This window comes from Chionomys nivalis, chromosome 17 (assembly GCF_950005125.1).
Source record: "Chionomys nivalis chromosome 17, mChiNiv1.1, whole genome shotgun sequence".
NCBI classification, from domain to species: Eukaryota; Metazoa; Chordata; class Mammalia; order Rodentia; family Cricetidae; genus Chionomys; species Chionomys nivalis.
The window spans coordinates 15,666,647-15,693,644 of NC_080102.1; the positions used below are offsets into that span (position 1 = coordinate 15,666,647).

At 39.3% G+C, this 26,998-nt stretch overlaps 1 protein-coding gene across 1 annotated transcript in view; it reads left to right on the forward strand.

Moving 5' to 3' along the window:
• Colec10 (collectin subfamily member 10) overlaps positions 1 to 26,998 on the forward strand; it is a 254,123-nt gene that overhangs the window by 214,593 nt on the left and 12,532 nt on the right. Inside the window, exons 4-6 of the mRNA XM_057791887.1 lie at positions 3,215 to 3,430; positions 21,809 to 21,880; positions 23,970 to 24,041. Of these exons, the coding sequence (XP_057647870.1) occupies positions 3,247 to 3,430; positions 21,809 to 21,880; positions 23,970 to 24,041 (328 nt within the window). The 5' untranslated portion in view covers positions 3,215 to 3,246. The remainder of the gene's footprint in view (positions 1 to 3,214; positions 3,431 to 21,808; positions 21,881 to 23,969; positions 24,042 to 26,998) is intronic.

The following is a 26,998-nucleotide window of genomic DNA, read 5'->3' on the forward strand; positions in this document are numbered from 1 at the left end:
CATAAATAAAGGACATTGAACCTATAGTTCGTGATTCTAGAGAAGCTAAATAATAAGATGAACCCAAAGAAAAACATATATAGATCCTCCTAAAAATTGGGAGCAGACAAGATTGCTGGGCAAAAGGTGGGAGCATGGGGGTGGGGGTAGGAGTTGGGGGAAGAGGAGAGGGGGAGAGAGAAGGGAGAAGGGAAAGATTAGGGAGATTTTGGGGGAGTGGGATGGTTGAGATGGAGGAAGGATGGATATGAGAGTAGGGAAGAAGATATGTTAATTAATGGAGCCATTTTAGGGTTGGCAAGAGACTTGGCCCTAGAGGGGTTCCCAGGTGTCCACGAGGATGTCCACAACTAGGTCCTTGGGCAGTAGAGGAGAGGGTACCTGAACTCCTGGTCCCATAGTCACACTGATGAATATCTTGAATATCACCATAGAACCTTCATCCAGCAATGGATGGAGATAGAGACAGAGACCCACATCAGAGCACTGGACTGAGCTCTCAAGGTCCAGTTGAAGAGCAGAAGGAGGGAGAAGATGAGCAAGGAAGTCAGGACTGGGAGGGGTTGGTCCACCCACTGAGAAAGTGTGCCCGATCTAATGGGAGCTCACCAAAGTCAGCTGGACTGGGATTGAACGAGCATGTGATCAAACTAGTCTCTCTCAATGTGGTTGACAATGAGGACTGACTGAGAAGCTAATGATAATGGCACTGGGATTTGTTTCTACTGCATATACTGGCTTTTTGGGACCCTAGTCTGTTTGGTTGCACACCTTTCTAGGCCTGGATGGAGTGGGCAAGGGAGTTGGACTTCCCACAGGGCAGGGTACCCTACCCTTTCTTAAGACTGGAGGGGGAGGGAGAGTGGGGGAGCGGGAGGGAAATGGGTGGAGGGGAGGAAGTGGAAATTTTGAATGGTATTATTTATAAAGCAATAAAAATTTTAAAAAAAGAAAATAAATGCTGCTATAGACATATAATTCCAATGTAAAAAAAAAAAGAGTCACCCAGGTGGTAACGGTTATGAAGGCATAAAGGGGGTCACGGAGAGCAGTTGAGGCGTGGTACTATGGGAGGCCAGGAAAGGTCACTGATGAAGGTGCAGCCTCAGTGACAACTGAAGGTCCAGGACTAAAGGGGTCATAGAAATAAGTTGAGGCTTGGCACCATGAAGAGAGCCTATGAAAGTGCAGCCCAGATGCAGCAAGGGATCCGAGCATATTGGAGATGCCAGCATCATGCAAAGACCACCAAGAACAGTAGCAGCAATGGAGCTGAACCAGCCGGTGGCTGAAAGACAAGCGGTGTGTGTTTCAGAGGGCAGAGCCAGAGAAGTGACCCACGTGATTTAGAGGAGTCCAGAAGATTGGGAATGGATCCCAGATATTGGATGGGTGGAATTTTGTTTTGCTTTGTTTTGATTGTGACTGTGCCCTGGGTTTTCCCTCTTGAAGTGAGAAAGTATTTTCTGGAGTCCATAGTTGAGAGACTTGAATTGTAAAAGACTTTGGGTTTTTAAAGAAACTATTTTTAAGGAACTGATAGTTTAATGTGTTTGAACTTGTAAAGGCTGTGGGACTTTTAATGTTACTTAAGATCGTGGGGATGAATAAGAAAGGAAGGGTTGTGGCTTAATAGTGATGTGTTTGTGTGTCAAGTTGACAAGGGGTCAGTTGTACTTGGTGGGTTTGTGTGTCAACTTGACAGGTGATAGAGAATCAACAGAGGAGGAGCCTCAGCCAAGGAAATGCCTTCTTGAGATCCAGCTGTAAGGCATTTTCTCATTAAGTGATCCATGTGGGAGGGTCTAGTCCATGGAGGGAGGTGTCATCCCTGAGCTGCTGACCCTGGGTTCTATAAGCAGATGGGGTAAGCAAACGAGGGGAAACAAGCCAGTCAGCAGCTCCCCTCTATGGCCTCTGCATCACTTCCTTTCTCCAGGACCCTGCCCTGTTTGAGTTCCTGTCCTGACTTCCTTCAGTGATAAACAGCAATGCTTAAATGTAAGCCAAATAAACCTTTTCCTCCCCCCCCCCACAAAAAAAAAGAAATCTGTGAGGGATTTGGGACTCTTGTTTGTAAAATATTTCTGTATTTTATTAAAATAAAATATCAAAATGTTAAAAAGATAAAAATAAATAAATAAAAAAACAGGTGGAGAGCAATTGACACCTAATGCTGACCCCCGGCCTTCACACGCACACATACATACATGTACACACACATACACACAGAGAAAGACAGAGTCAGAGACAGAGACAGAGAGCGAATAAAAGAGAATATTAGGACTCCAATGTAAATGACTTATATTCTAATTTTCCAGTAAATGTATAGTTAAGTCTAGACAGTTCATAGTGAAAAGATGAAACAGAGACCGCAGTCCGTACAATACTGTCCACATGCCTATATCAAAACAATACAATCTATAGAAAAATCTTGTCTTTTAAGAGCTATAATTGGACTCTTTCTCCCCTATTAAGTAAAAAGTTACAACAAAAATCATACCTACACATTTCTCTTTCACCTAAATTTGTCAACTACTGCTGTGTGGATAGGCATAGCATCTCCTTTCCCATTTTATTACATTTTTCAAATAAAGTTGTCTTCATTTCACTTTCTTTCCTTGAGAGTGTATGCTAGAAGGGCAATTACCAAGTCCGAATTGTCGTATTTCTAATAGCTTTCATACTTATTACCAGACTGATTTTCAGAAAATCTGGTTATTCATTCACTGGGGGCTTACTCCCAAGGTAATCTTTGGTCTCAATAGAAAGAGCTGTGTCTTAGGGACTATTGATAGCATCTGTGGTCAACTGCCACATCCAATAACGAGCATCACATTGTGAAGAGCTCAAAGGCAGGCAGGGTGCTTGCAAAATGTGCAGGAGTCTCGGGTCTCAACCTCCTCCACCCCTGGAATGTGGTGTTTAAGCTCAGCATAAACTAAGAAGCCAGCTGGAGGGCTAAGCAGCAATCATCTCTAGTCTCTACACTCATGGGGAGGGTTCCAGTGACCTGCACATCCAAGTGTTTAATTTAGAGATAATTTTCAATAAACGGTTGTCACTTGAAAAGAAACAGTCTGGACAACGTATGGCCCATTTGGGATCCTGAGAAAATAAACAACCAAGGGAATGCCCCCCCGCCCCTGCTTGCCTTTGCAGCCATTTCTGGAATGTACTTTCCAGTTACTTCTCTTTTTTCTCTCTGTGGCAGGTTTTACTTAAAAATAATGCTGTTTATTTAGCATGTCTTGGAGACCCTCTTTTGAAGAAACCTCAGTCATGAATGGCTTTAACGTCCTGCTTCGCAGCAACCAATTCATCCTGCTGCTGCTATTGCTCCTGCAGGTTCAGAGTCTGGGTCTGGATATTGATAGTCGACCTGCTGCAGAAGTCTGTGCCACGCACGCCATTTCCCCAGGACCCAAAGGTGAGGAAGAAACCTCAGATTTCATGTAATACTATTTATAATCTCTTTCCCCCACCTCAAGTCCTCCCTCTCCTTGCTGGTTTCCTTTGACTTCCTGTCTATTTTGGAAACCAGTGCACTTTTAACTACTTATGCAGGCTTCCCTAGGTGGAAGGTAAGAGGAGGTGGGGAGGGGGGTGGAACACGGGGATGCGAGTCTGATGGCAATCACGGGGGGGGGGGGGGCGTGAGAATCCCTTCCACTGTACCTAACGGGAGATGAGGCTCATGATCACTTTGATTAAAACATCTCCCTTCATTCTAGAGCTACTTTTCTTTCTCCTCTTCCCCCCTCACACTGATTCAAAAGAGAAATTTATCTAGGAGGTCAAAGATAAGAGTGTATTCTGAAGTGTTTCCTTTGTAATTAATGGGCTCTGAGTTCCAGTGAGGAAGATTATGGTTTAATTAAGGACCAAAAGTAGTGTATAAATGAGGATTTCTTTATTTGAAAGTGGGGTCTCTGAGGTCAACTGCCTTCAGCTGGAGAATGGTTGAATATTGCTCCTCTTCTCCCCCCAAACAGAGTCGAGGTTTAAGGTTTGGATTTGCTTTTGGCACTGGTAGGGTTTTGTTGTTGTTGTTTTGTTTGTTTTTAATAAATCTGTTTTCCTGGTTTCAGTTCTTCCCCTTTTGTTCTGAAAGTGGTCCCTGCACTGCAGGCTGTTTCTCCCCTATTAGTAATTCATGCTGTGCTTTCCGGGTCTATTGTGTGGAAAAATGGTAGCTGCTTAAAATCTCAAGCAGAAAAAAAAAACAAATTAAAAAAAAAAAAAGAAGAGAAACAAAGAAGAGAAACATGACTTAATTCTTGTCAGCTCTTTAAATTTGTATTGCTTAAAGTGCATTTTTCTTAATCGGTGAATTAATTTTCTCCTACGATCGCAATCCAGATTCTAACCTTTGATACCATAAAATAAATGCGGGCTGTTACAGGCAGACCTTGGGGCTTCCAAATAATTTCTTGGGTGAATAAATGAATAATGTAAGGGCAAATGTTCAGAAAAGAAAGTTTTGGCTAGAAATAAAGTATTTACTTAAATCCATTACTGGACTTTTCACAGACTACAAGGAAACTGTTTTCCCTGTGGTGTCAGGAAAACTGAATATTGAAGGCTTCCTCTGTTGTGCAACTGAGAGAATCTACTCAAGAATAACACTGCTACGTTTTTTTTTCCCCTAGAAGAAAAAGCGACAATTTTCACAATGGAATAAGAACACACAAGAAACTTAATTAAATGCCCTAAACATAACACATCTCCACCCAACAGCCATGTCTCCTGCAATTCAACCAACGAACATTAATTGTTTGCTATTAGGCCCTGTTTTAGGCACAACAGTACACTAAATCAAATGTTAGTGTCATAAACAATAAAGAGATAAATTGTTTTGCGTATATTTTCTGAGATGGCGTGACTCTGTAGAGCAAATGAAGACAGCATTTGTGTAGACAAGAGCAAGCCCACAGGAGAAGCTTGAGAAAAGCACTCGTCAAAGGCTGAATGCAATATGTAATAAAATCTTAAATCTTTTCAAAATCAGTCAGGTACTGCCACATTCAGGAGGTTGAATAAGTTCAGGGTCATCCTTGTCTACTGTGGGCATAGAATTAAGGAAAAAAAGAAAGTAGAAAGTCCTTAGAGGGAAAAACAAGACACCTACGTTTTAAAAAGTTAAACCACATTATTTCATTTTATCACTTTGATCTATACAAAGTGTATATTGAAAACCAGCAGCGCCCACACGTCTCCTTTAGTCATTTCTTCACCTAGTACAAAACTTGAGTCTTCTCACTAGAAACTCAGGTACTGTTTCCATCTGTTGATGCTTCACTCTCTTCCTCAGCCCAGGGAGAACGGGAGCAGGTCATAAGCTAATGTGGAGGAATGGGGATGCACCTTGAAGGAGAGACTGAGAGAGGGGCTGTGGAACACTGTGTCTCAGAACTTCTCATCTTTGAGATACGGATAAGAGTTTCTCATCTGAGACATACGGTCTTTGCAACAAAGGCATTGTAAGCCACTTCTCAGTAATGAGTTTCTATGACTCTGGAAGGTACCACACTTCCCAAGTCCAGGCACCATGTCAAATGACTTGGGTTGGAAGCTAAGATAAGGAACCCATCTTAGGACTTGTCTCTAAGGAGCAAGCTTGGGATTCAAGTTCTGGGGCTGAACTCTTACTTGATCTGAATCTTGATGATCTGCCTTCACATTGCAGCAACCTGAGCATGGTTACCGCTGCCTTTCTTCCTTCCCTGGCAGAGTATTAGAGGTGGATGCACAAGAAATATGTGCGACCTTCTCTTGAATGTAAACTACATCTCTTTCCTTGTAAGAATTACAAAAGCTCCTCCCCAACTCCAAAGAAAGCAGGCCTGGATACTGGGCTCCTCACAAGGAAAACAAAAAATTTTGATGGCCAAGTAGGCATTTTAAAGAGCCAAATTATAGGTTTTTTTTTTCTTCCGTATCTTTTCTGCTACAATCAAACCAGAGTGTGGTGCTTTTTCCCATGGCTAATCATCTCATTTCTGTGTTTACCAGCACAGCAGTACTCTGCTCAGAAATTTCCAGATACTCTGAGAAACAGACAATTAAAGGAACTTAACTCTAAATTCGTTTGGGAAAGAGGAAACTAAATAAATTATTCAGACTTGCAGATGAAACGCCAATAATATTATCCAGTTATAGAATATGCTGTACAGCAGACAGATACACTCGTCAGCATCCTTTCCAAAGCACAACCTAACAGCAGAAAAACAGTAGATTCCATTTGATCTACTTACGCCTCACCTTCTTTATGTGAAAAATGGACATTCATCATACATACTTCTATTTTTTTTTTTTTGGTTTTTCGAGACAGGGTTTCTCTGTACATACTTCTTATTTTTAAGATGAAATAAATCACGATAAATTAATATTGAACAGACAGCATTAATTATATTTAACAAATTTTGCTTCTCTTTCTTTTGCCTGCTTCTCAGCTGCATCAAGTAACAATTTTGGGGTTAAGAATCCTAATTACTCCAGATGTCTTTGCTGGAAGTCCCCATTATATTTCTTTCTGTCCTTGAAATGTTTGTTTTCAACTTCTTAGCAGAAAATGTTCCCTTTTGATTTTTAGCCCTACCATAGCAGTTTCTTTCAGCAACTTATGTGAAATTCTGACCTCTGGTGGTTTTAGTTGGAAACAACATGGATGAGAAAAAGACAACATCTGAATGGGATATTTGGAGGGGGCTTGACAAACTGTGAGAAATGTTGAATGCATCACCTTGTTTAATTTTCACAGCATCCATATCTATTATCAAGAACCTAAGCATATGCATGAGGAAATAATCTTAGAAAGACCAAGTGGGGTTCCCAACTCAGTCAGAGCCACAGTTAGTCCAACTTGAAAGTGGCCTCCAGCTCTCTTGCCCGGGTCCACTCGTTCCATGTCATACACCAGTTGGCATTAGTCATATATTATGCTTAAAAACACAGTCACTAGCTACCTTATGGTGATAATAACTGGCTGTTCATTATCTCAGGACATTGAACTCATGCCCACTCAGCTCATTGGTTGTATTGGACACTAAAGTATGCTAAAAGGATGCATAATACTAAAACTGATGTTTCATGCACTATTTTACTCTAGTCTAACACATGTTAAATAAAATATTGCCACTTGCAGCTATGTAAGGAATTTCCCACCACTTTGTACTTTAATTATCACAATAAACTTTGCCAAAGATATATAATTTCCATCTGCCATATAAGGAAACTGAGGTTCGTAGCTACAGTGTCACTAGCCGGGTGCCACTGAGCTGGAAAGGGCCAATTGGACTTGGGTTCAACACAGTTCCATTCGCATTCTCTGTTGCAGTTAGTCGGTTGGATGCTCTCGCTAAGGAGAGCCCTCAAAGCCATGGGGAGTGTGACATAGTATTGTGTGGGGTAGGAAATTAGCTGCTTTGGGTTTTGCTTGAAAACTCCATTGATCCCCATAGAACTCATTCATGGGGAAACAAAGCATCGGAGCGCAAAGCAACAGGAGTATGTGTGTCACTGTTCTTTTTAAGTAAGAGAGGTCATTCTGTGAGGGAAGACTGGAGGATATCACCCCTGTTGGGAAGAAAAAGCTTTTCTCCGGAAAGCACCATTAACCATAAGAAAAGGGACCTATATTTGGTCATCTTCTTTATTATTTGGCATGGCTTGATATTGCAGAACTAACACAATTCTCCAAATAATTCTCAGTGTCCAATTAGAAGAATGCTTCTGTGACTTCCTCATAAATAAGTCTGGATACCCTCTGAAGGTATCTGAATCCCTCACACTCAAATTTAAAGGTGTATCACTTGCCAGGTAACTCTCAATGATCTTTAGTTTGTGAACTTGATGTCTGGCGAGGTACAATAATGGCATGCCAGTCTCATGGGCTTTGGTGGCCAAGTTACAAGTAGAAACGGTTTAGCAAGAGCTGGAGGAGAATGAGCCTGGTTCTTACAGTTTTGATTCTTTTTTGCTTCTTTAAGAAACACACATTATCGCTCATCTATCCTAGGCAACACATTCTGTTGACCTCCAGTTGTTGGGAGATATAAGCCAAAGAACAACTTATCCATCTCTTACTTTTCTTAGTTTAGCCTATAAAACCCTATTTGTATAACCTGGGAACTCTATTAAAATGCCTTCATCAATCCTCATAGCTCGTGCCATTTTATTCCTAACAAGCCTACCTGCTTTTATGTATCAATTGTTTGATCTGCAGTCTCCTGCCATTGCATAAACGTCTGTTAAATTATATTTTATAGTTATCTTCACTCTTTTAAGGATAAATTGTAAATAGATGCAGTAAAATTCTGGACTGAAGATATTCAAGTGAAATGGTATCTAAATAATTTAATATTTCTGTTTTATTTACTGTGATTGTGCTTGATTTGAGAACTCTGTAAGCATCATTTTATGTCTCTTGAGGCTTCTTGGCAATACTTGTATCTTTTTAGCAAATTACATGCACATCACTTTAGAGTTTATAAAAGGCTCATTCATTACTTCATTTTTAGCTCTGTTGACATGTATAGGGTTCAATTACCATGTTTTAAAGAGAAGAAAACTTAGACACACCGCTCTTGTTTATGGTTCTCCATGAACTACTATTCAACACAGTGACCCATTTTGCTCATGTCATCACTGATACCTTAGACCAACTATGTATTAACTGAATCATTTTTACATCACAAGAACTATCCCTTCCCTAAGAAGGAAGAATAGATGGACCACTGATTCCAACGTCTTTGAAGAGGTTACATGTACTGTGCTTTGCACTCAAGATCCATAGTATTTGATGGAGTGAAACTGTATTTTCAATAATGGTGTTTTGACTATCCTAAGATGAACAAGTATCTAGGGGAAACAAAGATGTATGGAGTCAAAAACTGAAACAAAGTCATTTATGTGTCCTTGAACCATGTGCTGGGTCATCAGGTGACAAAGCAATGGAAGATAGGAGACTCATAAATCTACGCCAAGTTAAGAGATGGAGTGAGCTGGGCATAGCAATACGTGGAAAGCCAAACTGAAAGTCCCCTCAGAGAAGAGACTTCTGGAACTGTTAATTCATCAGTGTCAGCTTTTTACTGAGGTCATCCTCAAGGAACAAGACAGACAGACTTGGAGGAATTGTGCAGCAAAGTCAGTGCAAAACCCACTGCAAAACCCAGTGACCAAATCACTGGCAGGAAGCTAGCAACTATATGTGTCTTTTCTGGTCTTGGTTACCTCACTCGGGATGATTTTTGTCTAGTTTCATCCATTTACCTACAAATTTTACATTTTCATTTTTTATCATCTGAGTAATATTCCATTGTGAAAAAGTACTTATCCCTTCTTCTATTAAAGGACATCTAGGTTGTTTCCAAATTCTGGTTATTATGAATAAAACAGCAATTGACATGGCTGAGCAAGTGTCTCTGTAGTAGGCTGAAACATACTTTGGGTTTATACTGAGAGTAGTATGACTGGGTCTTGAGGTAGATTGATTTCCATCTTTCTGAGCAACTGCCACACTGATTTCCGTAGTGATGGTACAAATTTGCACTCCCACCAACAGTGGATGAATCTTATTCTACATCCTCATCAGCATGATTTGTCATTGATTTTATCTAACTTGGCCATTCTGATTGGTATATGGTAAATTCTGAAAGTATTTTGATTTACATTTCTCTGATGGCTAAGGATGCTAAAGCTTTCTTTAAGTGTACCTTAGCCATTTGTGTTTCCTCTTTTGATCTATACCTCATTTTAATTGGATTATTTGTTTCTTTGTGTCCAGTTTTGGAGTTCTTTATATATTTTGGGTATTAGCCTTCTTCTATCATATGGCAGGCTGCTGCTTTGTCTAAATGATGATCTCCTTTGCCTTATGGAAACTTTCCAGTTTTTTCATGAGGTCACATTCATTAATTGCTAAAATTAGTACCTGTGCTAATGTTGTTCTATTCAGAATGTCTTTTCCAGTGTCAATCAGGTCAAGGCTATTTTCTACTTTCTCTTCTATCAAGTTCAGTGTATCTGGCTTTATGTTAAGGTCTTTGATCCATTTTGGACTTGAGTTTTGTGCAGGATGATGAGTATAGATCTATTTGGATTCTCTTTCATGTAGCTATCTAGTTTGACCAGCACCATTTGTTGAAGTTTGTTTTCCAATGTGTATTTCTGGCTTCGTTATCAAAAATCAGGTGACCATAGGTGTGTGGATTTATGTATGGGTCTTAAATTCTATTCCACTGATCAACATGCCTGTTCTTATGCCGGTACCATGCTGTTTCTATTACTATTGTATAGTTCTGTAGTACAACTTAAAATCAGGGATGGTAGGACCTCCAGCGATTCTTTTATTGTTCAGTTTGATCTTGATTTTTTTTTACATGTCATTTACTCCTTTTGGGTTTACCTTCATCTTTTTGTTCTATAGCAATTAGGTGTGCTGTTAAGTTACTAGTAGGAGATCTTTCCAGTAGTTTTATTTAGGCACTTAGTGATATGAACTCCTAGAGCCTTTTAGACCTTCCTTCATTGCAGCCCATAAATTTAGGTATATTGTATATGTGTTTATTTTTATTCAATTCTAGACAGTTTTCCATTTCTTTCTTAATTTCTGTCTTGACCCATTTTTTCACTGAGTAGAGAGGTGTTCAATTTCCATGAGTCTGTAAGATTTCTATTGTTGTGAATATCCAGCTTTACTCTGTGATGGTCAGATGGGATGCAGAGAGTTATTTCCATTTTCTCATATATGTTGAGATTTGCTTTGTGTATGTGGTGAATTTTAGAGAAAGTTCCATGAGATGCTGAAAAGAAGACAAATTGTTTTGTATTGGGGTGAACTCTTCTATAAATACTTGCTAGTTCCCTTTAGTTCATAACGTCAGTTAGCTCCAGAATTTCTGTTTAGTTTTTGCCTGATTGGCCTGTCTGTTGGCTAGAATGGGGTGTTGAAGTCTCCCACTATCAGTATGTGGGTCAATATGTGACTGAAGGAATAGGAGTGGAAGGGAATCTGGTTTAGGAAGGGAAGATCTATGTGATCTATTGGATAAGGGGGCAAGCTGGGAGGTAGGGAGGCTGCAGCAGGAGCTTTCTGGAGAAACTGGGGTACTGGTTTGGGAGGAGCTGAAGCAGAACTGAAGACTGCAGCTAGGTGACCCACCTCCCTCGTTAGAGCAGCTGCTTCATTTTCTCAGCAGAAACAAAACGTCTGTGGATTTAGAGGGGTGGGCAAACAGGAAGGGTCCAGGAGGAGTTAAGGAAGGAGAAATTGTAATCAGAATGTATTATATGGAAAAATCATTTTTCAATAAAAGTAAAATGGACAAAAAAGATGAACTCGTAGTTTGATCATTTTTATGGCATTTTTCTTACCTTTTCATTATCAGGTGAGAAATTCTGATATTATTTTCCCTACTGCACTAGCATGTGGCTTTCTGTTGCCCTTTCGATTATCTAATATTTAGATATCTAATTAATAGTAATTAAACCTGAACACATGAGTATATACACAACTAACGTACAGCATTCTCAGAGTCTCTGTGTCTGTCTACATGTCTTTATTAACTGGAGCTGAGTCGCTCCAAATTCATCCTATCATTGCATATTCTCCAATGTCCTCTTGTTTTATACTCTAGGATTATGGCAAGAAATATGAGTGTAGGGTGAGGGGTGAAAGGAGATCAACTATACTGAACTCAAAAAAAAAAAAAAGAAGCATCTTACCTCCAGGGTCTTTGATCTTTGCAAAGGTTCACTTGTTAAACAGCATTGCAAGACATTGTTCAGAGGTCCTTCACCAATGTCTCAGGCACAGTTCTGGTTTTATTTAAGACAATGTTCAATTTCTTAGGGCCTAACACAGTATTTTATATCCAAGTAAGCAGAAATGCAAGAGATATTTGTTCAATGAAGATGAACGCAAAATTGAGGCTGTGAATGACACTTGATATCCCAGTGTTTCACAGAAATAGTCTAGTCAAATTAAGTAGTTGACATTAATATGAAGTAAATTACAAGTGTATTACTTAAATAAAATGTCAAAGCAGCAATTAGAGAGTAGTAACAAGGAACCAGATGGTGACTTTCCACGGAAACAATGCTATCAGCAAACTCGGATAATGTAGGAATTAACTTGAGACAGAATATATAGGTAGGATTTATACAGGAAGAGAAAGGGTTTAGATTTTTTACATTATTTTTTGGCATATTTTTCAAATTATGAGAGCATTTCAAAGTGATGATTATAAGAAAAGCTAATGATTTTTCATTTTACAGATATCTTCTATTTCTGGAACCATTTCACTCACTGAGGTTTTCCTACGTAGTCATTCTATTTATCTTCCTTATTCTAAATATTGCCATACTACACTCCCTAGGAGACATACTACATATGCTCAAAGGCAGATCACTCTCTCTAGTCCATCATTGTTACTTTTAACATAAAACTGTATTGTATTTAAAACCATTCATTGTCATTTGGAAGTCAAAGGAAGTATCTCAAGTTTTTTATATATATTATGACAATTGTTTGTTTTTGATGTCTAATATTCACTTTTCCTTTTGCCATTTATTTGTTTATAAATCTTGTAAATTTATGTATATTTGCTTAAACTCTCATCAGGTCAATATGTTTGCCTGTCTTTTCCAGCTTTTGGTTTCTTCTTAATGTGGACAAATTTCACATAAAAAAAAATATATGTGCCATTTAGTGATAGCAAGAGTTGAAGGGCATTTGATGACCAGGGAACAAACAACTTGGGCAAGATTATACAGATCAAGACTAGAAAATAACGTGGGAAAGTTCTATTGATGTCAGCACGAAAGGCCATTTACTAGACTAAACAGATGTTTGTGGCATTAGCCTCTGAACAGATAACTTCTTGGAGCATTTTGGATGAGGCAGTCATAGCAAAAAATGTGGTTTTCAGGATTCCCTTGTAAGATGATTTGACAAAGCAAAATTTAGATCGATGTAAATCATAAACCGTATTTCCACTGTTTGTTGAACAGAAACTATTGTAATTGTGCTTGATGCATCAATTAATTAAGCACCATGAAAATCATTTAGGAATCACCTATTTGGTGATTTGGAGCATGAAGAAGGGATAAGTAAGACAGGGGTAACAGGAACAAGAGAAAAAACTAAGGTAGAAAATCAGAAAGAGCAAGACTCCCGATGGGCCTGAGCAAGGATAAATTATAAAACGGGCTTGACTATTGAACCTGGGAAATTTGAGCGTGATGGAAATATTGGGAGAGAAAATAAATTAGAGGAAGAAAGAAAGACGCTGCAGGGCAGTAGCAAGGTCGGTGTTTTGTGTGCTTTCCTGGGCTGCCTTATTGCTTTATAGGCTGTTAATACAGACTGAGGCCAATTCATTAATCAGACAGTATTGAGAATGACATTTCAATCCATCACAAATTCATTTGACTGCATTGTCATTAAGCTCACATTTATCCATCTTGTCTTTGGGGATGTTACTTCTTTTATTTCAAGATCATTTATTGAGCAGGCACATATTGCAGCTCAGACTTGATACCAAGTGCCAGGAATACAAGGAAGACAGAATGCTGTTTCAGATCTACGCAATCCTGGGTGACACCTTATGGCAGGAAACTATAAAGTGCTAGAGGAACACCCCACAGGGAGCACCATTAATTCTCTCTGCTGAAGTGCAGTACACCTGATCTCGGAATGCCTGTACCTAGATGACTCTTGACCTGGATCTGTGAAGAACATATCACCCAAATGAACATAAATACTCACGAGTTTTTATTCATGAGAACGATTTAGCACATGCTGGTGCTTAATATACTAACAAATTTGTCTTCTAGTTCATTTCGGTCTTAGATGTAAATCTATTCTGTTGAAGTTCTCTTGGAGATGCTCCTATTTCCTAACAAAGAGAATGAAGAGCTGGATATGGGCAGATGGAGGCAGGTGGTTTTTCTCTGCTCCTGTAACAGATTCTTTTAGCATTTGTTACAGTAATTATTGGCTTCCTGCAGCTCTACTTTTGCCATGGAGAAGGGTGTTGCTGTCTTAATCATCGTTTAGTAATTACATTATTAGGAAATTTGTATTAGCAAGTGAAAGACTCTAACACAAGCCAGAACAGCAAACAGGGGGGAGAAAGCTAATTTACAGACTTGAGTATCAGGAAAGAATTGAGCCAGGCTAGAGCCACACACATGAGCAACTTGTTCTAGACTCAGTCTTCTTGTCTGGGTATGATTCTTCCCGTTAATTACTTCAGTGTAAAGTCTGTTCTTCCTCTGGCTGTGAGTTTATATTCAGAATCTCTGCATCCCCTAAAGACAGATTGATCCCCGTCTCATTTTGAAAGTTCTAATTAAAAATGCTTACACTGAGATGCTTGGTTTCCTAGTGGGTCACATCCCAATTTGCTCTCCAAACCATATCCTAATGAGAGTGTGATTTCCTACAGAACATTATGAAGCTGTTACCAAAATTACAGGATAAAAGCATACCAAAAAAAAGTAAAATCGGTGAATGCCCATTCCCAATGTACACAATCCTTACAAATGGAGCACATTTGAGTCAAGGACTCCGCTATGAATTTTAGCATCCACAATCTCATATAATTTTCAAGTAGTTCCATAGGAAAGGCACTATCATATTTTTCAATGAAAAACTTTAAGAAGAGAAGTAAATTCTTTAGTATAATATTTAATTTAACTTTAAACAATTGATTAAAGAACTTGACAAGTCATTTATTAGCATTATGATTCAATTATTTATTAAATGCAACGATTTGTTAAAGTGGAAGTATACATTATTTAACGTATGGTTAACTAGCTGTTATTTGGGAAATTCAAGATTTGAGCCTGTCTGTATATGTACATATAATATATGAATATCCAAAGTGTATATACATATATGTACATTAATATGTATAGATTTGAATCTTACCCAGCGCTTAATAAATATGTTCTTCCCAATGCTGGAGCCCTTAGAAAATTATATCATTTTAATATGGATATGATTATTTTGCACATAGAAAATTAAAATTGGTTAAATATGCAATTCTACAAAGCACCAAGCATCTTCAATGGATTGTCAATCTAATTGTAGAAGAGAACAAAGCCAAGGCAAGAAGACTGATTTCATAACAAGTTGCTCAAGTGTGTGTCGCTAACATGATTCTATCCTTCTCTGATACCTAAGTCAGTAAATTGACATTTTTCAGAGCTCATCAATATCTTTAATTTGTCATTGCCCATACCGAGGCCATAGCTTTCCATGAATTGGTAGTGCTAATTCACATCTTTCTAAAGTGTTGCTATTTATCTTATAAATTCTCCCTGGAACGGCCTTTTTAATTAGGGGCAAGCGTCCCAGTTAATTAAGATGAGGTTGGTTCTTTTATTCTGTAGGCCTAGAAGAATCATTATTTTTGGACCACTTTAACTGTGTTAGGAAAACTCTTCATGTGGATCCACATGAGTAGAACCATGCATTCAGGCACATTCAGTACGATGATGTAACTGCAAGTTACCTGAGACTCTTGGGAAAATTCCCAGGCATCTCCTGCCCCACCACCAGGTAAACTGTGGTTCTGTTTCTGGGCAACACATTGTTGTTTGTTGTTCTTAAGTAACCAAGCCTTGGCTTCCCCTTTCCTACACTGTATTTCCTACAGTATTTCTGCCATGCAGAGATATTGAGAGCAGACACCTAACCCCTGCAGTGCACCCTTCCTTTACTGATCTAGCTGCTTTCCTTTTAGGATTTGCTGAAGTCAAATGTTAGGACAACATCCCCTCGGTGTGTCACGCTAGACAGAACTGTGATAAAAGGTCACCTGGTCCCATAATCACCACAGAGTAATCCACTGCTCCCTCTGGAGGACAGAAAATCCAGTTTCCTGGTTTTAAGATCTACTTTACATTACACATTGCCTTATTATCTTGACTCCCATTAACTAAGTGATGGTAAGCTGCTAAAGTACATGACTGTTTAGACAGCTGATGGAGCCTTCCTGGAGACAACCAGTAGTAACAATGCAAAAAGGACAGCCCTTACTCCCCACTACTTCCAGCAATGAGTAGAAGACTGATTGGCTGGTTTCTTCCTCTGCTGCCAATTTCCATCCCAGAGCTATTCAAAGTTATTCAAGGAGTGATATGTTGTGGATGAATGAAACTGCCCTCAGTATGGGAAAGTCTAACATGGGTAGATACTCTAGTAGTTTAAAATTAGCAATGGGCAAAGAACAAAAGCATTGGAAAGTTAAGTAGCACACAGAAGCTGAAAAAAATCTGAGTATTAGTCAACTTTTCATAACCATAGCAAAGGTTTGCTTTAATGTTCAGAGCTAATCCATTACTTTCAGGTCACGAGTGGTGACATACATGACAATGGCGGAGTCCATTGAAGGGCACATTTCTTAGTTCATAGCCAAGAAACACAAAAAGAAGGAGCTAGAGTTCTAAATTTCATGTGAGAGAAAATCCTTAAAGACCAAACAAATAACTTCATACCAGGCCCCACCTGCTAAAGGCTTTACCACCTCCCAAGTATTTAAGAAAAGGACTGCAGGAGATCACTCTCCATCCAAATTATAGAGCTGGTAATTGATGTGATGAGAACTTGAACTTGTGATGTGTAAGATTAGAGCCTATGGACTCCCTGAGTTTATACTCAACCTTCTAAGGACTATTTCTTTCTATAACTTACCAATAGGAATTTGTCTTCCCGCAAGCCTCCTTTGGTTTATTAGCAATTCTTTCAGCAGAAAAAAAATGATCTTATTGTTCGTGATTTGTTCTCAAATGACTCAAGTTCACACCTGTGAACTTTGGCTTCTTACTAATCTAGTAAGAAGGAGAAATAAACAGAAGTTCATTTCTCCTTCTTACTAGATTAGACTTCAAGAGCATAACAATACAGACTTAGGATAAGGGAGTATTCACAGTATTCTATGAAGCTGATCTGAACAAGTACTTGAACAAAAAGCAATATTGTTGTAATAGGGATGTGTTTACACAGGAGGCTCTTCCTACCATTTAGAGACAATTGTTGATGTGTTTAAGGATAATACATAGTCATGTCTGAATTTTTTTTTCCTAATCAGAAAAAAAAATAGCTGAAGCAGAAGCATCAAGTTAGTGGTCATGTCTCAGTACTGGCGTATCTGTCTTTCATCTTCCAGTGAAAATTTTTATCGTGAAAACAAAAAGACCATGTGATCAAGTGAAATGTCATAAAGATTGCAGGGTACTGGCTGGGGTAGTAAATATGTACGGATGATCACTTTTTGGCTTCTTATTAAAACACCAACAGAGGAGCACACCAAATGAGTAGCAAATACTCTTCAACTAACTGGATGCGATACCTTTCACTTGAAACCATTCTATGGGGTCGGCCTGATTTTTCTCAGTTTCACACATCAGCACACTAAGATTCAGAGAGGCGAAACAATAACTTTCAACAATCCTGTGCGGTCCCTCTGCCTTAGGGCGAGCTGTGTAGAAGGGACTGAATTGAAACAACAGCAGACAGGGGGGCAAATTAAAGCACTAAGGGAATGGTAAACAGACGAAGGTGAGCAAGGAGAAAAGCTTCAGGTCTCACGAAGGTCTAAGTATTTCAGCCAAATGCCTGGAGAAGGGGCAGTGCGGGTCCATTATGACCCCTTATTCCAGGAGGCGCAAGAAGCGTCTCAGAATAATCAGTCTTTCCACTGAAAGCCACAAAGCAGGAGACAGAGCTGGCAAATTTGAAAACAGAATGCAAGGCAGGACGAGGAGGTTGCTTTAGGACTGAACGCAGCTTTTGGGGGCTTGGGCTGCATGGACCTTTTTTTTTGAACAGTGATCAGATTGCTGACAACGCCTCTCCTGCCGCTCAGATTACTCTAACCATGGGAAGGACACAGTTTCCAGTGACTTTATTTAGCGTTTCCAAACTGAATGTAAGAATTTTTTTCATACTTAACTCCATGTGCATTCATGGTTCAGACTTGAGTTCTGTTTTTTAATTTCAAATAAATTTCTACCTAAGAAAATATGGTTAACTGTCTGCTCTAGTGAAATTCTGCTGGAAAGATTACTACAGCATGCTGGTGGCCTGGAGGAGCAAACGAATGAGTTCTAGAAACTCTGGATCAGTTTATTACAGCTTGGCTTTTCCTCGGTTTTTTACATGCAAGTGATTATTATTTTTTTTAATGAAGGAATGGTGGTCTAAATATGCCCAGCAATCCAGTGGAATATTTTCAAGAGGCTAAAAGACAACAGTGAGATGTGGGAGTCCTTCCTAGCGCTTGTTTTTATGTCTCCCTCTGTTTTCATTAATTAAATAAGCAGGACCCATGTGTAAGGCAAAGGCACAAGCTGTTTACTTCGGCTCTAGCGGGACAGCTGGGTGCAGTCATACAAATCACAAGAACCATAGCCCGGTTTCTGCCCTCCACGATCTCCTGTCAGGAGCCACCAGGGAGCAGCACATGACTACGCCACTCACCTTGCCTCCTCCAGTGAGACACTTGCATGGAACTGAATAGGAAAGACCACAGGGAGGGAAGCAGGGAAGAGAACCATTAACAGTACCAATATTCATATCAATGTGGCTTGCCCTTTACTGAGCAAGATGTGTCTCTTTAGTCCCTTTGGATCAGTGATCCAGGTCCCAAGAGTGGGAGAAGACTTCACCCAAAATCACTGCCCTTGGGCAGAACATGGGATTTGAAGAAAGAAACTCATTAAAATGGTAAATTTTTCATCCCAAGTTTACCATTTACACATGCTTCCGCCATGCAGATGTTACATGACCTCTAATTGACCTCTTTCCCTCATCTGTAAATTGGAGCTGAGCACAGCATCCTTCTGAAAGGTTGTCATGGGAATCAAATGATAGAGTACATGCCAACTAGTATGGACACTTTGGCTCATAATATTCAATAACACTATCATAACATTTGTAAAGTGTCATATGCTTTAGACAAAGTGTAGCAAATCCTATTACATTTCAAGTATCAGGCAGTGCTAAATTCTCTATGTACAAGCAAAAAAAAATTGTTTAGGATGGCAGCCTATCCCTTAACTCACAGAAGACTGGATTTCTAAACAGAAATGAGCTGGCACATTGAATATAAAGAGGTTTTTTTTTTTTTTTTTTGGTTTTTCGAGACAGGGTTTCTCTGTGGTTTTGGAGCCTGTCCTGGAACTAGCTCTTGTAGACCAGGCTGGTCTCGAACTCACAGAGATCTGCCTGCCTCTGCCTCCCAAGTGCTGGAATTAAAGGCGTGCGCCACCACCGCCCGGCTAAAGAGGTATTTTAAACAACAAAGGTAATCAAAAGAATTTAACTCAATCTGGCAATGATAGAGAAGGCACTATTTTCTATATAATGTCACTTAAGAGGCAGGAATGATGGAAGAAAGAAAGGAAGAGATAAAGGAACAAAAATAATCTCCTGGAAAACACATATGCTATAAGAAGGCTGCTTGTTTGTTTCCCGACTGCCCAGCAGCTCAGACCTGAAATAATCACACAGAAACTATATTATTTAAATCACTACTTAGCCCATTAGCTCTAGCTTCTTAATGCCTAACTCTTACATCTTAATTAACCCATCTCCATTAATCTGTGCATCACCACGAGGTCATGGTCTACCAGCAAAGTTTCAGCACGTCTGTCTCTGGCAGCAGCTCCAGCTTCTCCCTGACTCTGCCCTTCTTTTTTAGCATTTGGTTTTGTTTTCCCTGCCTAGCTCTGTTCTACCCTACCAGGCCATACCAGTTTCTTTATTAATTAACCAAACAAATTCACAGCATACAGAGGGGACATCCCCCATCACACATACATGCACACAAATAAAAAATTCTTTATCCATTCTATCACTGAGTAAAACAATACTCAGAAAGATAAAGGGGTTTCCAGGAGGAGGAATCCCTCAACTAGTAGTGAGTGGCAAACCCAGATCTCAACAAATCTACCTCAAGTTACATTCTATATGAATCAAGTCATTAGGATACTAATATAATTCCTACTATCTTTCTTGTTTAGAAGGTAATCCTGATTGTCAAATTATTTTCCTTGTAACTTCACTTTTCTCTCTGAAAACTTTGACAAAGTGCCAACTTTCCTAAACTCCACCATCTGCTAGGAGTCACAAATGACTACAATGTATGTGCCAAGTTTACATTAGGAGGGCAGAAATAGATTGGGAGAGTTCTCGCTGGAATACGCAGAAATTCTATGGTCATTCAAAAGTACTTAACAACACAGGATCTTAGGGGGGGCGTGTCTTGCTTTTTGTTTTTGTTTGTGAAATAGAGCAAGAATAGTTTCTATCTCCTGAAATCGTCGCAATTCCATGTCAAAATCAACTGTACAGCACATATTAACCTCGCTAAATAAACATCCACTGGAAAACACCCTCCAGTCTACCTTAACTCCTCCAGTCTGACCAGAGATCTTCTAAGCATCGCCATAAAAGCCAGCTTCAGAAGGATCCTGTAGATGCTCTTGTAAAAGAGCCAGATGCTTGGATAACTTCACAGCCTGGAATCTAATTTTCCCATCATTCCTCAAGCTTCCACGGTCCTGAGATGGCCATGGTGATAATGTGGGTATCTAGTCACAACATGGCATGTGTTTTCTCTTTATTTCCAAAGCACATTCACATTCTTACCTTGTTGATTCTAAAACAACTGGACAAGTCGGGGGGGGGGGAGGGGGCAGGTGATATCCCACAAGAAGGAAGAGGGAACACAGGATGTAGGAGAGAATAACATTAGCCGCTATCATTACATACCAGTTGTGCCCCAATCTTCTGTGTATATTAGCCTGTGTAAACTTCTTAGGAGTTCATTCAAGTAGGTGTTACTATTTAATTTTCGGGGAAAAAAATGCGAGACTCAGGAAAGAAGGTCGTATGTTCACATTCCTCCAGATATGTACTGCAGGGGCTGGGACTCAAGTCTGAACCTGTCTTCCTCCAAAATCAAAAATCTCTATCACTGACTTATCAAAGAATTTCTCAAACTATTAGCCCCTACCACCATATTATAATCTACAGCTTCTAACTCATATTCCAAGACGCCTCTCCACCTCTCGTTAAGCCTTTCATTTAGCCAGTTAGAATGGTTCAAGGTGCTGACACTACACTCATCTGTAGCTAAGAGTCACTGCCACATACAGGTGCTTGTCAGCTCACTGCTACCCCTAGGCTCCTATTCTTAGCTTTCCAGTCCATTTCTCAACTGTAGGGTTCCTCTAATGCTGATAGAAGAAATTAATTAATTACACAACTTCATAGGTAGATTACATGATAACTCCTCTAATATCCTACCATCTCTTAACTCCCTCCCATCCCTATCTACCTCTCTTCTTACACACACACACACAAAAAAAAACCTATTTCTTATATCCGTATCTATTTCTTGTGTTCTGTGACCGGCTGAGTCTGGGACTATCTATTAAAGTCTTGTGGAATCAACAGTGGGTTCAAAGGCAAAGAAAATGAGCCACTTCCAGCGTCTATCAATAGCCAAGAGTTCATCAGTTAGGGACAGGGACCCATGAGCCCTTCTCCCATCCTTGACAAATTGCGACAGTTGGTCTTGTGAGATCTCAGTGCAGGAAACTGCAGCGACACCGATGGCTGCAACTGAAGTTCTTTTTTTGCAGTTGTGCAACCCCTGGGGCCTAAGTATATCCTCACATCCAAGCTGCAACGGCATTTGAGCATAATCTCCTTCCGTGGAGACAATGGGCTTAGTTAGTCCTTATTTGAGATGATCTACAATTCTCTCTTGTCTTGTTTTAAAAGGAAAAGATGGTGAAAAAGGAGACACAGGAGAAGAAGGCAAGGATGGCAAAATGGGACGCAGGGGACCAAAAGGTAGGCTGACCTGTCGGAAATGGCCATTCTAATGTGCAAACGTTCATTCTCCCCTGTCCCCCTTGTCTTGGAAATTAGCAGTTTCACAATGCTAGAGATATATATAGCTTCAGATGTGAGTTCCATGACCAGCCCACGCACCTATGAGCTTGCCTGATGGCTAGACTTTGTCATATTTCTCAAGCCGTATCGTTAAGGCTGGTCTGAGCAGTTCAGACTCTGTGGTTCGGGGAGTAGCAGTCTCTGGGGAAAGATAGGATGGTGAGTTATTAGAAACTTAGCTGTGTTTGTAGAAAGGGCTGCTTGGTCCTTTGAAGTGCTCATCTTTTCCCAATCTCTGTATTTCTTTGCTTCTATTTCCTTATAACAAAAAAAAAAAAAAAAGAAAGAAAAAAGAAACAAACAAACAAAAACAATGTAACCAGGCAGTAACGGGTCCTGGAGGGAGTGGAAGCAAAGCAGACAAGTGTAAGACAAAAGCTATTTGGATGTTCTTACGAATAAAACTAAAAGTAAACTTTACTAAAGCTAAAGAAAGAAAGAAAAGGCTCCTGGGCCGCCATGTATTGTCTAAACACCTGAATTGCTCCACCCCTCACCGAATGGTTCCCATGGATCGCACATTTTAAATTTTTGAATAATTTAAAGAGTTGAAAAGACCCTGAAACCCTTAGACCCTCAATCTGAGAAAGACTGACTTAAGTCTTATGTCAGTTGCTAAGTTATTATCAAAAAACCAATTTGTAACTAATAAATGGTTTTATATTATCACTTTTTCTTACTTATTAGTTCGTGGTTTTTTTTTTGTTTTTTTTTTTTTTTTTTTTTTTTTTTTTTTGAGAGGTCTCACTGTGTAGCCTTGACTGTTTTGAAATCTGCTGTGTTGACCAGGCTGGCCTTTAACTCATAGAGATCTGTCTGCCTCTGTCTCCTGAGTACTGGCATTAAATGTGTGTGCCACCATACCCATTTTTAAGTCATTTTTGTCATTACTTTCATTTTCTAAGGCAAGAAATGACTTTAGAATATTATAGGGGTCTCTGATGATAAGTCTTAGGATTACAAGCCCATCAGTAAAGAGAGCTGCAGTCCCAGCATCCATGAGGCTTGAGACGGAACTGCTGTATTGGAGATCAGCCGGGCACTCATGGGGAACTCCAAACCCATCTGGGCTACAGGGCAAGATGCTGTCTCAAAAGACAAAAACCAGCAACAGAACTTCAGCAAGACAATTTCGGGGATCTCTTTCATCACCGGATTTTATGGCTCCACATTCTCTTTCCTCTTTTGAAGTAGCTAAAACTGTCAAATCTTGTTTGAAAGCAGAGAGAGAGAGAGAAATCAATCCTAGAGCAAAGCCAGAAATGTACCTAGAAGTGAACACATCTAAAACAAACCCCGCCGCTTACCTACCCTTTATTTTACGACCCCTCCTGCTATGGGCATTTGAGAAGATTGCTGGAGTAAATATTTTAATACCAACAAACTCGGGATTTTCAGAATCCCTCACATTTCAATTAATAGATACCATCTAAGTCTGTTTAAATATAACACACATAGCGCAGGATACAAGTTAGTGTCTTGCTTTCACCTCCTGGTACTGTGATAGAATACTCTGAAGGGAAAGAGCAACTTGAAGGGGGAAGAGCTTTGGGTGCAGCGTTACAGTTAATCACAGGCAGGATGCGACAGCAGCTGATGCTTGGGGGGAGGGGTCCTTACACATTGCAACCATAGTCAGGAACAGGAAGCAAAGAGTGCTAGTGTGTGTATGCCTGCCTCCTTCTTTTCCTTATGTGTGTTTATAGTCTAAGACCCAAACCCAGGAAATGTTGCCACCCACAATGAATGGGTCTTCCCAACTCAGTGAACAGAGCCAAGGCAACCCCAACAGATATGCCCACAGGTCAGCCTAAGTGTTGAGAAAACTAACCACCACTATGAGGTATCTTAGGTATAATATGGAGATATAAATATATATATATATATATATATATATATAGCTGTTTTTCTTGAATTAAATATCATGTTAGTCACATCCTTAAAGGAAAGGCCTCATGCTCTAAGAACGAATTGCTTTCCTTTTCAGGAGTTAAAGGAGATCTGGGTGATATGGGACCCCAGGGCAATATTGGCAAGTCTGGCCCCATTGGCAAGAAAGGTAAGGTCATGCTACTTTTCAGTGCAAATTAAAGCAAGGGAGTACACAGTGAGTACATTTTAAACATTTTATGTCATGACAATGATAGCTTTTCTTTCTTTAAGCAGCGTCTGTTCTGTCTCCCTAACTTGAGTCCTGTATAAGTAAACTCTCATAGCTCAGACAGAAATATATGAAGCAAAATTAAACAAGACTTCAAAACAGAATCAAGCATGAACTTCCGGTAGGCTCTGTATTGAACTCTCTCCCTGGATCTATCGTTAGCTATTAACTCTTGCTGAGGCCCAAAGATACCGTGATTTAAATACTGTCATGATTTTTCCCAAAACATAATGTATAAATGAGTATAAAGGAGAGAAATGAATAACACTGTCTCCATAATCTATTAGCAAAATAGGAAACGGAAGTATATACAAAAATGTCCACCTCTTCAGACATATTCTGCTCTAAGTGCAGCCTCAATATTAGAAAAGAGATAGTGGCTTTTTATTACCTAATCTCTCCTTCCCTGCACTCTTCTCATAAATCCTCACAATGGTAACAAGTCCCAATTGTTCTCCTGTTCAGTAACTCATATACAGGCATTTTGGGAATACAAAGCTGAAGGAGAATCAACATGCATTGCCAGCAGCTCGGAGATCGTTCAGAAAGATAAGATTGTCTCAAGAAGAATTCTAATCCTGAACAGCATACATACTAGAGGCTCCAAATGAGAAAAGAAAACAAGATGGAGGTGGGGAGAAGCTGAAATGGGTCTTAAGGAATGGCAACATGTTTATATGCACCGGGAAAAGACATTTGAGAGAAAACAGAAGAAATAATTCTACAAAGGCTCGGATTGGAAGAAGCTCAATGCCATGAATATTATGACAGTGCATCCCCTATGTGCTCCTCATCATTCATAAACACTTGAGCCCTTGAAGAATTTAGCAAGTGCCTCATTGTGCTCAGCGCTGGATTCTTCAAGGCAGGTTGCCCAAGTGGCATCTGAGCTGAGGCTGTGCCCTTCGGTCTCACCTGGAGGCTCTGTACTTCCTCTTGTCTCTCTCACCTTAGTTTTCCACACTTGATTCCTTAAGGAGCTTCCTTGAGCTGCCTGTGAAGACGTGGATGGGAGTATCTCTTATACATTCAACTGGCATCCTCACAGCTGGAGAAAGCTACTTAGTTCCATGGTTTTATCAAACACTGAGAGGTGTCGGCTTCAGAGCTCTTCATTTGAGCAAGCCTTTCCCCAAACCTTGAGAGGAGGCCTAGCATAGGTTTACATGACCATATGTCCTGGCAAAAAAAAAAAAAAAAAATTGTAAATTAAGACATTTTATCTGTCAGACATACCTGAAATAGTGTACCCTATTTTTAAAATTTTCAAATGAATGCCTCTCCAATAAGTATAACATATATAAATATGTATATTACTTGTTTATATTTATATAAATATATGCATATTTATATATAAAATATAAATGGGTTTTTATATTATGTATTTATATAAAATATTTAATAATATCATATATGTGTGTATATTATATATACATATATATGCTTTTTTTCAACCCCGAAGGCATTTACATTCCTGAAGTGATTGATAATGTTATCACTGACAGAGCATGGGTTAAGACTGCTGTCTCCAGCTCTAATTCCCCTCTATCTAATTTCCTTCTTGTATTGGATGGTTTGGGAGTGGACACAAGTATTCAGGGAGTGAACTAAGGCTTAAGTGAAGAAAAACATTTAGTTTGGACCTAAGGTCATACGTTTATGTAGTTTGAAGTTACTTCCATAATCAGCTAAGTTATTACTAACAAGTACAATGTAGGGATGGCCTCCAAGAATATTCCAGCCCCCTACTGCACAGGCCAATGCGAGTCATGAAACAAAAGTACTGACTGTGCCCAGGGACATCCAGCACAAGAAATGTGGAGACATAGACAAGGAAAGAAAATGTTTGACAAACAGGACCAGAGATATTCGGGGGTGTTCCAAACCAGACATCTCAGGTACACAAGACAAAGGATTTACCAGATTGTGTTCTCAAACTTGCTGATAATCTGAACATGCATATCTTGGCAATAACAAGTTGCAAGGATGGAAGCACACTAATATAATTAATAATGAAACAAAAATCCTGGGCAAGACTTTACAGCCGGCATCAGGTTACATTCTGAAAATTATAACTGACTAGATTTAAAAAATAAGCAGACATACATTTGAAGGTGAGAAAAAACTGCCCAAATTAATAGGAGCATGACAGCCATGCTCTAGAGCAGAAGGGGTCCCACTAAAGTTAAGTTGAGCATCCTGTACAACTTTCTTCCTAGGATATTTGTCAGTTCAAATACAGTGTGCTATGTCCAGGGAAAGAAGTGCCAAGAGTCTGACGTGTAAATAGAGAGTTGCTCGGAATCAGTTGTTTCTGAAGGATTGCTAAAGAATGGAAGTCCAGGAAAATGTTACATATTTTAAATTAAAACTCCAGAAAATCTGGAAAACATTTAATTAGACATTTACCAATTTGTGCTTTTTTAACATAGCAAACCAAGAATACAAGAAAATACTTTGGTCAAAAAGACAATATCAACAAGAAAAAAAATTTATTTAAAAATGTTCAATAATAAAAAAAAATGAAAATGTCTCTCTTGAGATTAGTAGCAAGATTAGTATAGACCCCTAGTATCAACTCTAACTAAAATTTCTCTTGAGCTTCTAGCAAGAGCACAAATTCAAGAAAAAGAGCCAGGAAACACATGAGTAGAACAGAGACTGAGATTCGCTATATGTAGATGATTTATTGTATAATCAGAAAATTCTAATAAGCTGAAGATAAGTTATTTGTATAGATAAGATTTTTAGAAAGACAAATAAAAACCAAATTAATTTCTGTATGATAAATGATGAAATTAAAATAGTATCATTTATCATAGTATCAAAGTTATTGTGTACTTAGGAATAAATCT